At 42.4% G+C, this 15319-nt stretch overlaps 1 protein-coding gene across 1 annotated transcript in view; it reads left to right on the top strand.

The window, feature by feature from the left end:
• ITFG1 (integrin alpha FG-GAP repeat containing 1) overlaps positions 1 to 15319 on the top strand; it is a 110578-nt gene that overhangs the window by 84148 nt on the left and 11111 nt on the right. The window contains exons 15-16 of the mRNA XM_035117352.2: positions 13495 to 13619; positions 14403 to 14485. Coding sequence (XP_034973243.2) covers positions 13495 to 13619; positions 14403 to 14485 — 208 coding nt within the window. The remainder of the gene's footprint in view (positions 1 to 13494; positions 13620 to 14402; positions 14486 to 15319) is intronic.

Raw genomic sequence — 15319 nt, forward strand, 5'->3', positions numbered from 1 at the left:
ACACCAATTGTCTCCACCCCAATGGCAGCCAGTCAAAAACAGCACTTGACACAGCCTCCAATCACATGCACTAGCGACGCAGATAATCTCCTGCTTGTGTCTTTCGAGACCCCAGAGGAGGCGGAGAGTGTCCTCTGCCTAGTCCATGGGTAGACAAACTAAGGCCCAGGGACCACATCCGGCCCGATTGCCTTCTAAATCCGGCCCACAGACGGTCTGGGAATCAGCGTGTTTTTACATGAGTAGAATGTGTCCAGCCCCCCACAAGGTCTGAGTGGACTGGCCCCCTGCTGAAAAAGTTTGCTGACCCCTGGCCTAGTGCCTTCGTGTGTGCTCTCTCTCTCTCTCTTGCCCATAGATCCATCGCTTCCACGCTCCCATCCCCCCCTTCCAGCTGGTTGGCGGGTGCACAACTTCACCCAACGCTGCTGCGGGCGGAGCATACTCTACAGACCATTTCCTGCCTGCAGCAGCATTGGGGGGGGGGCGTCACCCACTTCGCAAACACCCAGCAACATTCCTGCTTTGGTGACTACATGCGTGCCCCGCTCTGGCACACAGGCCATAGGTTCACCATCACTGGCTTAGGGTGATAGTTAGCTTGACCCCACTGCAGTGTCTTCTAGTATCTAAAGTTCTTATGCGTTGTGAAGCAGATCTTCTCAGGAGCTGGGGGGAGTTAATAGTGTGTGAATTGCAAACTTATGTAGGTGGAGGAGTGATAACTTCAAGCTGCAATAGAGCTCAGCCCAGAATTAAAGCCTTATGATGTATAAATATTGATGAATTTATGAGATTAGTTTTTAAATATTAATGGCCCGTTGTTTGCAAGCAATATTATAGTCAGCTTCTTGAGTGTCAGGCTTCGGTGTCGCTCTTGCCATCAAACAGATGATCATTAACTTATTAGCTCCTAACATTTACTAAACACTGAGCAATAAAGCCTAGGGTAATAGACTATTCCTTTCCTATGGCTTACAAGGAAAGGAAATTTTGTTTCGAAACAAACACAGATATGAAATTAGTTCATCATCTTACCCCAAGCTATACATTAATAAATTATAATTAAAATAATTCCTGACATTTATATCTAGCATTCAGGGTGTTCAAAGTGTTTCACATATGTTGTTCCAGTAATCCTTTCAACAGCCCTGCGGGGCATGTCTATATTTTCATCCCTGTTTTGTAGGTGTGAAGCTGAGGCTCATAAAAGGTGGGCTGCCCTGAGGTTGCCTGGTGAATTGGTAACAAATGAACTGGGATTTTTTTCTTCATTCCCAATGCATTGTGCATTTCGTTATACTAAGAATGCATATATATTTTTTCTAATTAAAACACAGGACATAGGTATGCTGGTGGCTTGTATCCAGCTAAGTCCCACTGAGCAGACTCTTCAAAATCAATGGACTTAAGTTAGAGTCCCTTGATTTAAATAGGTCTACTCTGAGTATGTCTTATTCAGATAGAACCCCTGTGCATTTTAGTGCAGATTAAAGAACTTGCTTGGCAGTTTCCTTTTTTAAGTTTTTGTAGTTTAAGCCATCTCGCTTAAGACCAGCGCTCACTTTTGTTTTGGCTCTGTTTGGCTAGAAATTATCACATTCAAGTACAGTATCAATCACCCAGCTGAAATTTTCTGAAGTGAAGGGGGATTAGGCAGAGTTTCAGCTTTTAAACAGAGCTTCTTGCAGTTTGGGAAAGACTTCTTAAGTGTCAAACTAAATATTTGAGGGAAATCAATTATTGCAGAACCGATTCGTTCAGATGCTCCCATGAGCAAAGAAGGCATACCATCATCCGGGACAAATTCCAAAGTAAACGTAACTTTGCTAGTTTAAACAACAACAGGCAGAACAACAAACGAGCCCTGTGGCACCTTCACAGTGTTTTTGTGGCATCAGGGCTGCCATTCAAGCTTTTAGACCTCCGGCCTATACTGCGCTATCACTGCATTCAAAGTACTTTGCAGAACGAATTGCTGTCGAATAAAATTCCACCGCCCCAAGGAGTGTGCTGCTTAATTCAGATTACAGAAGACTACAATGAGCAGCTTCTATAAGCATCTGTCATTCTCCTCTATTGCTGGAATTCTCCCATTTGTGCTTGAATAACAGGGGACCAGCAAAGAAACCCGAAAAAGATTTGAATTATTATTATTATCATCATCATCATTAAAAGCAAGTTTCCTAAACTATATTTTTGGCTGCAGTTTTCCTGTACTATTAAGAGAATTCTCTTAAGACTTTCTTTTCCTAACTAGTTAGGAAGCTCTGCCTATAATGTTTCAGAGAGACATGACTAATCACTGTTAAATTCTGTAACGTATTAACCCCGTGGCTCTGTCCGACAAGCATGAAAGGGCTGCAAGAGCATATCTCTGTCCTTAGCTCTGGGATCATTTTTCTTCTTGATTCATTGCTCTTTATGTCCAGATTCAAACTAGATTCCACAACCAATGCCTTATCACTGAGTTTTTGTTCTTCGCTGGCAATTTCTAACCCTCCTTGGCAGCCTGGCCTTTCACCTTCTGCTGAGCCAGCATCTTCATTAGCCCTTCTGGGCTTACACAGTTTAGCAATGCCATGATTATTTAGCGCCGTTCTAGGTCCTTGAACTTATGATCTGCAGTAATAGTGCGAGCTGCGTACGAGTTGTTTGCAGCAATTTTACCAATATAGTTATGAAAAATACATTTTCAGCAGCATGTAAGATACAATCAATTTGTGGAGCAGAAGGCTAATCCTCATTAGGGAGTCCCCTCTCTTTTGTACTTGAGACGCAGTGCTTGAAAGGGATGCTTTCAGGAGGCAGAATGTTCCCTAGAAAATGGAAGAGAGAACATTCCCTAGGGCCAGGGATCCAGTTTCAGAAGCTGCGTAGAATGCATCAAGGTGGTTACCTTTTTCAGCCAAAAGTTGCACATTCCCAGGGGGGGGGGCATAAACCAGCGGTGAGCATGACCAGGGGAAAAAGTGGGCATATTTTTACCTTTGTACAGTAGGCTAGTTTTTGCTATCATTTATTTATTACATTAATATCCCACCTTTTTCCTCCAAGGAGGCCAACGTGGTGTACATGGTTCTCTTCCTCCCCATTTGTCCTCACAGCAACCCAGTGATGTAGGTTAGGTTGGGAGAGTGTGAGTGGCCCAAGGCCACCCAGAAAGTTTCATGGCTGTGTGGGGATTTGAACCTTGGTCTCCCAGGTCCTATTCCAACACCGTAACCCAGTGGTCCTCAAACTTTTTTCTCTGGGCCACACTATCAGAATAAAAATTTGCTTGCACCACACCAAAATTTTTATTGGTAAGAAATACGTTGGGAAACAAAAAGAAACTACTCCTAGCAGTGGTTGATTTGTAACATAGAACACAACTATTTTATCATCCAGAAAATATAGAACAATGCAGCTCCATAGGAGCTTGAATCATTCCCAAAATATAATTATAAACAAGCCTCTTACATATGTACCTTAACTACAAACTCAGTGAGAGGTGTGAGCTTGCTTTTACTGGATAATCTCATTTATATTAGGCATAATTTGAGACAGACAAACTCTAATCTCGCCATCACCGCAAAGAAGCCTTTCTCTTTTCTGATCTTTCATATATGTCAGAGTTGAAAATCCCTTTTCGCAACAATATGCCGTGGAGAACTGTAGAAGAATAGCCAGTTCTCTTGAAGAGAGGTGTGGATACTGTTTCTGGTTGTATATCCCCCCCCCACCCTCCCAAAAAAATTAATACTGTAGCCCAGAGCTCTGCAAACTTTCCATGTTGGTGACACATTTTTTAGACATGCATTATTTCGCAACACAGTAATTCAGTTTTACTAGCAGACCAGACAGAGGTTGAAACTAACCCCTTTCCTGCGAGAAACACAGGGAGCGTTCACGCAACACACCTACACACTGTAGCTGACACACTAACGTGCCGTGACACACAATTTAGAAAGCTCTGCTGTACTGTGCTGTGCTGTGCTGAGCTGAGCTGAGCTGAGCTGAAATGTTTAACTATTTATTTGATTGTCCTTGAATCTTCTGGCACGTTCGCCATCCTGTCCCCCCCACCCCACCAGTGTGGCGTACCACAACCTTTGAGAACCACTGCTACACCACTCTGGCTGTCGTCTACACACACACACACACACACACACACACACACACACCTCCCTGTCTCTCCTCTATCCAGGAAAGCAAGAGTCATTAACTGACTTCAAGGACACATTACACTGCAGGGGTCAACAAACTTTTTAAGCCATGTGGTGGGCGGGACTATATTTTGAAGAAAAAAATATATGAATGAATTCCTATGCCTCACAAATAACCCAGAGATGCATTTTAAATAAAAGGACACATTCTACTCATGTAAAAAAAACACTGATTCCCGGACCGTCCACAGGCCAGATTGAGAAGGCGATTGGGCCACATCTGGCCCCTGGGCCTTAGGTTGCCTACCCCTGCTGTTTTTACAGCCTGCCAAAACCTCTCAACCAGGGTATGAAGCAAGCTTAGGGAGGCTGTGTGGCCTTGGGGAAGGACCAGAGAGAAAGGCCTGGCATTTGGCCCCTTGGCCTTAGGTTTCCTACCTCCAGAATACATTTTTCAGGCAAGAATAATACTTCCCAACATAAAAAGAAGCTTGTAGTTGTGCCAGCATCCCTTGATTAAATAAAAGGCATAATCTTAACCATGTGCACTTTTGCTTGAATTAATATGGCATCTATATTACTAACTGCTGCCAAGTGTGAGGAGTTCTAGGAAGCAAATAGTGATGGAGTTTTGAGAATAGTAGCTGGGTGGAAGGGATAACAGGCTAATACTGGAAGGGGAAGCTAGAGAGATGGGGGGGGGAGTGACATGTCTCAGCCAGGGGAGGGAGGGATACTTGATTGGGAAAGTAGCAAATGTTTGTAAATTGGAAAAGAGTGTAAGATGAAGGTTGCAAGGCCAAAGTGAGGGGGAATGGAAAAAAACATAACATGATGAGTCTGCAGACTCATGACTGGAAAAAGGAACAAGCTGCATCCCCTTTCAAGGAGGAGTGCCTCTGTAGAAGAAAAATGGAGCCTTGTACTACCATCAGAAGATGGGGGTAAAAAAAAAGAGGGGGGGAATGTGGTTGGCTTCTCTCCCCCATTTGTTTCTTCTAGTAAAAAAACCATTCCTTTAAAAGGGATGCAGAAGAAAGCTAGTTCAGCCACAGTATACAACGTTCAAGCTTGAAGGTCCAATTTGCAAAACATCTGCACAAATGAGATTGTGCAGATGGAAACTCTTCCTCTTCCTGACACCTTCCTCTTGTTTCCTCTTCCAGTCAGCCCATCTCATGAACTCGCTTGCTTCCATTTGCCTTTGGCTTTGTAAGTTTAAGTAATTACCACAGTGGCCCCAGGTCCTGCGCACCTGTCAGAGGGAATCACCTTTCCAGGTATCTTTGCAAAGGTGCTGAGTCACTCTTAGCGTTATTTCCTTAGTATGCCTGAAGCTGCTGTTTCTTTTCTTTTCTTTTAAAATAGAATAAACCAGGGTCTCCCTTGTTTTTGTTTGCAGTTTTCTCAATAAATTAGAGAATTTTTACATCTGTGACTTTACTTTGATCAACAGTGCCAGAACTGTGGAGCTTGAAAGGGGGGAATGAAAATTTGCACAGCTGTTTTCCTTTTCATAATCACAGCCATTCTGATCTGCATAACAATGAGAGCCAGCCTGGCATATTTGGCAGCCCACTCCAGTGACCTCTGTGGGAGGTGGTGGAGCAGAAGCAAATCGCAGAACGTGGTGGAAGAGCTCATTTGAACATGCTGGGGAGATGAGAGGCATTTTCTTTCCCTTTCCTTGTTTGCTGTGTATTATGGGCCTATGGCCGAAATAAAGTTTATCTATCTATCTTTCCCTTGGCTGAGCCTAGTCCTTGAACAAGGGTGGCCGTTCAGTGCGTTCCAACCTCTGTGCAACTTGCTCTTTTATTTTAGACCAGTCAGGTTTTTGGATATTTGACTGGAGAAGGTGATAACAGCAGAGCTAAGGAGAGAGGTTGCAAATGATTTCTCATTGGCTGGAGCGGGCTATCAGTGACTAATCTATGATCTGCCTCCACAGTTGGAAGCAGCAATGCTTCTGAATACCAGTTGCTGGGAACCACAGAAGGACAGAGGGCTCTTGTGCTCAGATCCTCCTTGAGAGCCAGTGTGGTGTAGTCTCGTAATCTGGCGAACCGGGTTCGCATCTCCGCTCCTCCACATGCAGCTGGGCTTGGGCTAGTCACACTTCTTTGAAGTCTCTCAGCCTCACTCACCTCACAGAGTGTTTGTTGGGGGGGAGGAAGGGAAAGGAGAATGTTAGCCGCTTTGAGACTCCTTAGGGAAGTGATAAAGCGGGATATCAAATCCAAACTTCTTCTTCTTGAGGGTTTCCTACGGGCATCTGGTTGGCCACTGTGAAAACAGGCTGCTGGACTAGATGGAACATTGGCCTGATCCAGCAGTTTCTTCTTAGGTTTTCATGTATTGGTTTTGTCAAGCATTACTGTTTCCTGATTCTTCATCTGCACCTCTTTCCAAACAATAACACCACCGTTTGGATGTCCAGCCATGCTTGTTTGTTTTTCTGTCATTCTTTGCTTGAATTGTATGTACCAACCTTTCTGCATCACTTATGCATGGTGGGGCATGTATGAGTGAAGGAGCTCCCGTGTGAAAGAATTGGATGTTTGTCGGAAATAACTCTGGGAAATGAGCAGTTTGTCTGGTCAAGTAACTCAGCATGTTTCTTAATGACAGTATGAAGTCAAGCTGCCGTATTTAAAAGTCAGTTTAAAATACAGCATGGAAATCATTCTTCTCCATTTGTGTCACCTATCAGGTTCATCATCAAGTCAACAAAAACACTGAGGTGAATTAGGCATGTCGGCAGTACAGTCTGTGTAGGGCTTGAGCCACCTGCAACTTGGGGCTTCTAGAACAGAGAAAAGAAAGGAACAAAATGGTTCTGAAATGTTCTGAAATTATCCTGCCTGTGAATTGCTAGTATTTACTATGAATTGTTGCTGCATTTGAGGCCACGGGTTCTTTCCCTCTGCCTGGTGTGCAACACTTGAAAATGAGGGGGTGGATTTCTGTATAGAAGCTGGAGGCCCACAGAAGTAGTGTCCAGTGGAGAATTGAACATGATCTTAGTTTAGGTTTTGAATCTAATTAGAACTCTGCCATTTATTAATTATCCTTCAGCTTTTTGACAAGCAAATTATGAATGACTTGGCAGTACAAAGAAATCAATAAGCGCTCAGTATATTAGTGCTTTCCTTGAGTTGCTCCATTTGTTTATTTTTTAGAATTTGCCTCAGTTGCTGGCTGTTCCTGCATGCATATTTTTCAGTGACAGAGGTTTGTCATTCTAAACAAATTACTCCTATTTCCAGCCACTAAAACCCAAGAAGTTCACATATTAAATAGAGCAAGGAACAACTGAATTATTTCCTAATCTAAAAGTACGAAATGTGTGGTGGGCTGTAAATTGAAACTAGAGTTTCTTCTATCATCTGAATTTGAATCCTCTAATAGAAATGTAAATTAGGAGTCTTTCTTGCACAGGTGGCACCCTGGTATCAGGCAATTTTTATGTGTCCCCCTTCTCCCATTCATGTTTGGGTTTGTTTACCCCACGATGAATAACCTAGTCTAACATGCATCCCCCAAACCTCCCCACATGAGTCCTGCTGCACAGTTTGGGTGAGCCGTAGAAATCTGAAAGGGGAAAGGAGATGGAGATCCAGTTGGAGACCAGGTGGCCTGCCTTACCTTCCCCGATACTGGGTCCCGGTCCTTCCAAATTATTTATCATACCCTAAAGTCTGTGGCTCTTGCTTTTCCCATAGTACAGATCCAAGAGGGAAACATCACAGTTAAAATGCACTCCAGTATCTTTAAAATTCACTTTTTTGTTCTAACGTTTACCTCCTAGTACTGTGGTCAATATTATTGATTTTGTTCTGCCACTGCATTTGCTTAATCACTCTGAATGTCAGAAAATCATATTAAAAAAATGGAATGACTCCGTGGGATGCCTTTGTTCTGTTGCCTATACCCAAGATTCACTGCTCATGTTCTGGTGGCGATTTCAGATATTTCGGCATTGTTTGATGCGTCTATTGTGCACTGAATGCTTTTGATTGAAATTCCTATTATTGCTAAGTTTCCTCCATCTTCCCTAGCTAAACATTATACTGCTTCTTTGAGGAGTTAAGAATGAGCTGTTGTACCAGTGAACGTGGAATAGCAGGTGGTGGGAAAAGGACTGACCATCGCTCGGTAGCAGAGCACATGCTTTTTATGTTGAAGGTCCCAATTTCAGTGCCTGGCATCTCCCATTAAAAGGATAAAGTAACAGATAGGAAAGATCTCCATCCCAGAACTGCTGCTTACGTGGACAATTTGGATGCAGGGGAGGCTGGTCCAATAGGGCAAGTGGGGCACGGCCCCATCAGCCTTGGCCTGACCTCGTACTTACATCCCGTCAAGAGGGTGTCACTGCCTTTCAGCTTCCTTCTCCTTAGTCTCAGTGTTGCCCTTGTAGAACTTGGAAGTGGGGAGCAAGGCGGGGGCAAAACTAGAGTCAGTTGGCTCTGCCTGTCATTGGATCTGGCTCCAGTTACAATTTAGGCTCCCTGCCTTTCACCCTACCAGCCCCAATGGGCACCAGCCACCATTGGATGGACAGATAATTTGACCTGGCATAAGGCAGAAAATTCTATGTTCCCCTGGCAAGTCATGACAAGTAACATGATCTTTGCTACTCCTGTGCACTGTGCTCAAACCATACGAGTTTAAGTGAGACTGATTCCTTGGATCTGTGAGTGTTTCACATTTCCCAGTTCTTTTTGTAACACTTTCATTAACAATTTAGGCTTAAACTCCTGTTGTTGTTGTTGTTGTTGTTGTTGTTGTTGTTGTTGTTGTTGTTGTTGTTGTTGTTTTTGTTGTTGTTACAATAAGACTCCCTCTTCAAACACTTGGTAACATTGTTCTCTTTTGTTGTAGTAATGTTTCATTGTCAGTGTGGTGGGTATAATTGCAATTTTCACCTGGCACAAATATCTGAAGTCGATAAAACTGGGCACACGGCCATACTAGGATACGAAACAAAGTCTCAGAATATGAATTAAAGATGGCAAACTTCATTGCCCCTTGTTCCTTTCGACACTTGCATAAATTGTCAACTCTGTCAATCAGTCCTAATCCCCAGATCAACACAGTGAAGGAAGACATACATTCCAAACAGGCACCTCACTACTGCTGACTCTATTCTCAAGAAATATGTTTACATAGTGCTGCATATGAGAGTTGAATATTTAGATATTACAGTGCGAGTTTCATTTAAATATAACTGGCCTAGAGGCAATGGAAAGTGAGAATGCTGCTGGCATGATACAGTGGTGGTCTCGCCATAATCACTTGGGGAAGTTGTAGAGCCAACACAGGGATTGTTATGCATGCAATTTTTGCTTTGTCGGTGGCACTCTTTAGAACCATCATATAGAAATTATAGTGGCTGCTATTGTATATAAGCCTGTCTTATGTGGAAATAAACTTACGCTTTAAGTTAAACCATCAAGGGAACAACCACATGGTTTCATTCATGTGAATAGTGTCACCGAGTGCAGTAATAGTACTGGAATACTTGGGGTTGTATCCAGCTAAGATCAACTCGGGGTAGACACACTGAAATTAATTAGTCACAGCCATCATTTTCAAATAGATCTGCTCTGAATAGGACTAATATTGGAAACAAACATGTTACGTATACAATTTTGGGCTGAGTAAGTTTGCTGCTGCAGACCAAGATGAAGAGGAGAATCATTATTCTAGTTCATCCTGAAAATAAAGTGGAAATTCTCAGCAGCTTTTAAGCACCAGAAGATCAGAAAGTCAACCATTAGATGTGTGAAAAGTTCTGACAATTCCACTTTACCGTTACATGTGCTCCCTCCTTATCTGTCCAAAAGCGTGCCTTGCCTCTCAGGAATACAAAGATGGTTTTGACTAAGGAAAGGACTGCAGAGGGTGCATTAAGGTGTGATAAGTCATGCCTAATTGCAGTGACAAAACTCTGCCTTCAAGCTCCCATCTATCACAAAAGCCGTGTGATTTATTGTATTGTAATTTACATCTCCTGTATCCTACTGCTTCATTTAAGGCCCTTGATTTAAATGCAGGAGCACGTCTTGGAGCACATAAAACATAGAAAGAATGCCATCATTATAACCATGCTGAACAAAATAACATAACACGATGGCCAATAACAATGACACTAAACTAATACAAATGATCAGAAATTGCAACCAAAGTCTCTAAAACTTCTTCACCAGTTGTGGTAGAATAATTAATAAGTTCAAGATATATATAGTCTGTCACCAAATATCGCCAGAACAGAGTTTCCGGATAACCAATCTGTTTCGTTCAATGCTTTATCAGCCAATCTTGATCAATTCTTCATCAGCCAGACTTGTAAGAATTGATAGGAGAAGGATGCAGTTCAATTTCTTAACAAGCTGAAATTACAATATACATGCGATGAAACCTGCATCTGTATAAAATAAAATGTGTAATACAATATATACAACTAAGATACATACCCTATCTTACATGTAAGTAAATATAAACGCTGTAGAAAATATGCTCTGGATCAGTGCTCATATGATACTGTAGTCACTGATGCTGGTAACAAATTGTAAGGAACATAATATAGTTAACCACAGGTGAAACTAATATACTGTAAGGGAAATTAAAGACACAGCACAACATTAACAGCAAGAATGCCTGACAACCAGATGAAAACAGTACCCCATCTACTCAGTGGATCATGGCAGATAATGCAATTAAATAAAACAATGAAAATCTAACTCAGAATTCAATCCCCCCGGATAAACAGAGTTCAACATGTAGATGAGACGGGTTTTCTGTTGGCGTAACTGCCGTTCCGAATCTTGTCTAATACCAACTCTCCTATGATTGACCCATAAAACAGTGAATAATAAATCAGTATCTGAATGCTTGTGGGAAATAAAATGTGCAACTAAAGGTGCCTCCATTATGGCATTGCGTATGCGAGAGCAATGTTCACCTACGCGGACCCCAACCGCTCTGTTGGTAGAGCCTATGTATAATAAATTGCATGGACAGCGAATGAGGTAGACCACATTTTTTGTTTGACACGTACTAAATTGACGTATGACAAATCTGAAATTAATGTTCTCATCATAAATTTATTTCAGTTGTAATGAAAATGGGCAGGAAGAGCATCTGCCACACTTGTAGTGACCTGTAGGCCCAAAATTACCAATGGTCCAACTTGTAAGTCTCTCAGGATTAATGTCTGTGTGTACCAAGCATATCCTTGATAGATTTTGTCCTTCTAAGGCCAATCAGGGGGAAATCATGACAGCAAGGTACATTCCACAGTACATGCCAATGTTTACGTATTATCCTAATACCCATGTCTGCATGGGTCGTGCATTCCAATGAACCCACAATCTGGTTATTGGATGAGGGTGTAGTTTTCGGGCCAAAAAGAGAAGACCGGTCCTTAATAAGTGATTTTTTTTAATTGGACCTGTTGACAATAGAAGGGTAACCCCTGGAACAGAGAGAATGCTACAGAGCACTATTGCGAAAATCAGAATCAAAATCAGAATTTCTTTTAATGCGTAAAAATCCGTGGATTTTTATATGGTTTAACAGCAAGAAAACCATTGTATTTAAAGACCTCAACATCCATAAATGTGCATGATGTAGCGCTATGATGACCAGAAAAAAGATAAAGACAAATGTACAGTATTGTATATATTGAACTTTTGAATTATTTTACCGCGACTGGTGGAGAAGATTTAGAGACTTTGGTTGCAATTTCTGATCATTTGTATTAGTTTATAAATAGTGCTTCGTGCCATTGTTATTGGCCACCGTGTTGTGGTTTTTTTGTTCAGTTTGTCTGTATTGCAACACAGGGGTCTGTTTACAGATTATCATTTATAACCATAGCAAAATGAAATGATGGGTCAAGATGGCATATTCATCACAAACATGCCTCCAGATTTATTTTTTAAACAAGGTTAAGGTCTAAGCGCCAGAGGTGGGTGGGGTGGGTAACCTGTAGCTCTCCTGATTTTATTGGACTTCAACCCCAGGTGGTCATTGGTTGATGGCAGTTACTATTATTTATATCCCACCTTTTAGCCAGAGCCAAGACTCAAACAGGCTCACAAAAATTAAAACAAATACCTATAAAACAAACATAGCTAAAACATATAAAATGTTATGTTTAAAAAGTAATTAAACTATCTATGGAGTTCAAACTATGTAAAAAAAACAAAAAACCCAACATCTAGAATAAAAAGAATGAAAAAAAGTATAGCACACTATTAAAAGCCCTTTCCTTAAAAGCGGTCGGTTTCCAAATCCTGCTGGAATAAAAAAGATCTTCACCTGCCGGTGGAAAGACAAAAAGGGAGAGCCAGGCTAGCCTTTCTAGGAAGGGAGTTCCAAAGCCTAGGGGCAGCCACCAAGAAGACCCTCTTCCGCATTCCCACCAAGCATGTCTGTGAGTGTGGTTGGACTGAGAGAAGGGTCTCCTCCCCTGGTAGGTTTGTACAGAGTCCAGGTAGGTTTGTACAGAAGAATACAGTCCTTCAGATACCCTAGAATCATAGAATGGTAGAGTTGGAAGGGCTGAGGGTCATCTAGTCCAACCTACTGCAATGAAGGAATCTCAACTAGATCATACATGGCAGATTGCCATTCAACCTCTGCTTTTAAAACATACAAGGAAGGAGAGTCTACCACCTCTTCTGGGTGTCCACTTTCAAACAGCTCTTGCCATCAGGAAGTTCTTCCTGATACTTAATCTCCCTTGAATCAATTAATTTGAGTCATAGCCTCTGAAGCTGGAGGAAACAAGCTTGGTCCATCCTCCATGTGACAGCTCTTTAGATATCTGAAGATGGTTATCATATCTCCACTCAGTCTCCTCTTTACCAGGCAAAATATACCCAGTTCCATCAACCATTCCTCATAAGGTTTGGTGTCTGCTCTAGGAAGGCATCATCCAAGTCCTCACTCTGATTTGGAGATCTATAGCAGACACACACAGTACGGTTAATGTTGTTTTCCTCTCCTACAATTTTACCCATATACTCTCAATCTGCCAATACACTGCTAGCACTGTTCACAGTAGTGAACCATATGGACCAATGGCCTGACTCAACAACAGGCAGCTTCCTGATTCCCAGACCTATCTGCAAGGTAATGTATGTGCAGTGCTTGGAACTCTCCAGAATATTATATCAATGGCAAATGTTGCTGCTGTTAAAAGGTATTAATGGATTTTAGGGCTCAAATATGGATGAAGAGCACCTAATCCTAAGACTCTAAACCAAAAATGTTTTACTTAGAAGGCCTTAAACAATGTATTCATTGTGTCATCTTTTCGATTGCATTTCAGCGGGACAACTGAGTCAATCAGCACATTTTGCCCTCCAGCTCCCATATAATGTGCTAGGCTTGGGACGCAGCGCTAATTTTCTTGATCACTTGTATGTGGGCATTCCTCGCCCATTAGGTGAAAAGGTATGTTGGGACCTCAGTTCACATATAATTGTATTGATATCAATGTGCATTTGGTTTCATACCTTGCTCAGTATCACATTGGCTTCTTCTTAAAAGGGTGGGATGGTGAGAATGTGTTGGTGTGGGCTTCAGCCAGAGAATTGTGGTTTCCATGGCTGACCTACAGGATAAAATGACCAGGTAAACAGGCCCAGTGGAATCCCAGTAGACCTTTTCCCTGCAGCACGGACATTTTTGTTGTTTAAAGTCCTTTGAGACCTTGAAAAAGGCATTCTCTGCCTGGAATACCTCTAACATTATGGTTGTAACTAAGCCTGATCGGGACCCAAAGAGCATGGGTTTACATCTATTTTGGCCTCCATCCACAGGGCATTCATACAGTGTGAATCCTGATCAGACAGGGTCTATCCCAGGCTGCCATTTTGCGGACCTGATCCACCGTTTACTTAATTTTATTTATGACAGCAAAAGACAGGGTTCCCTCTAGCATTATTATAGATTGATTGATACACACACACACACACACACACACACACACACACACACACACACACACATACTGAAGTGGCAGTATCTACTCTTAAGTCTTGAAAATGTATCAGGTCAAAATTGTTTTGCCTTTGAAAGTGGGAAGGAACCAAACAGTCTTTGGGAAATGTCATTCCAGCCAGTTTTCTAAGATAATGAGAATGTTGAGATTTTGCTTTGACTGCACAGTAGAATTAAGAATGAAATGAGCTCGCAAGACATTCACTGAGTGCTTTCGCTTTTTTCCTCTTCCAGTCTATAAGGAAACAGGAATGGACAGCCATCATCCCAAACTCCCAGCTGATCGTCATTCCATATCCTCACTACCTCCCTCGAAGGTAATGCCACTGATTTAAATCCTGTCATATGAGTTGCAATGGCCGTTGATTTGAAGGATATTGAGCTTATGCTGCGGTTGGAGCCAGACCGTTTCCTTCTCTCACAGAAATCCTGGTATACTCAAAAATCGAATCACTTTCCTAGTTCATGCAGCACATAGCTAAACTATAGAACTCACTCACACAGGAGACAGTGATGGACACCAAATTCGGGGGGGGGGGGGGGGAGAGGCTATTGGTGGCTACTAGCCACAATGACTATATCCTACCTGCACTCTCAGAGGCCTCATACCTCTGAATGCCAGTTTCTGTGATCTGCAAGCAGGCAAATGTACTTGTGTGTGGCTTGCAGGCTTCCCACAGACATCTGCACAGGCACCATGAGAACAGGGTGCTGGACCAGATGGGCCTGATCCTGCAGGTGCCTCTTATGTCCTGAGTTGCAGAGAGACACTACAAAGCTTTGGCTGTGCCCCAGAAGCAGAGTATAATTCTATAAACATAGGGCCATATTGCTTGGACTAAAATGAGACAAAGTCTTTAGAGCAATTCAATAAGAGTGTTGGTAGTGATGGTGGTGAAGCCTCTAGCTGAGCCAAAGAAGCAGGAACTTGTTGCTGTTGGCTTGAGCTGCTTACTGGTAGAAATGAAAGAGCAGAGCAATGAGCATGGGATTGGGACTCTTAAGAGATTCAGGCAATGACAGGCTAAGAAGGCCCCCAGGCTATTGGGAAATTAGGTTTGGTGTGGGAACGGTCCTGAGAAATGAGGGAAAGAGCAGAAGGCTTATGGAGCGAGTCCGAGAGGATTATTCAGAGAAGCAAAACTGGCAGA

Source organism: Zootoca vivipara, chromosome 6 (assembly GCF_963506605.1).
Source record: "Zootoca vivipara chromosome 6, rZooViv1.1, whole genome shotgun sequence".
NCBI classification, from domain to species: Eukaryota; Metazoa; Chordata; class Lepidosauria; order Squamata; family Lacertidae; genus Zootoca; species Zootoca vivipara.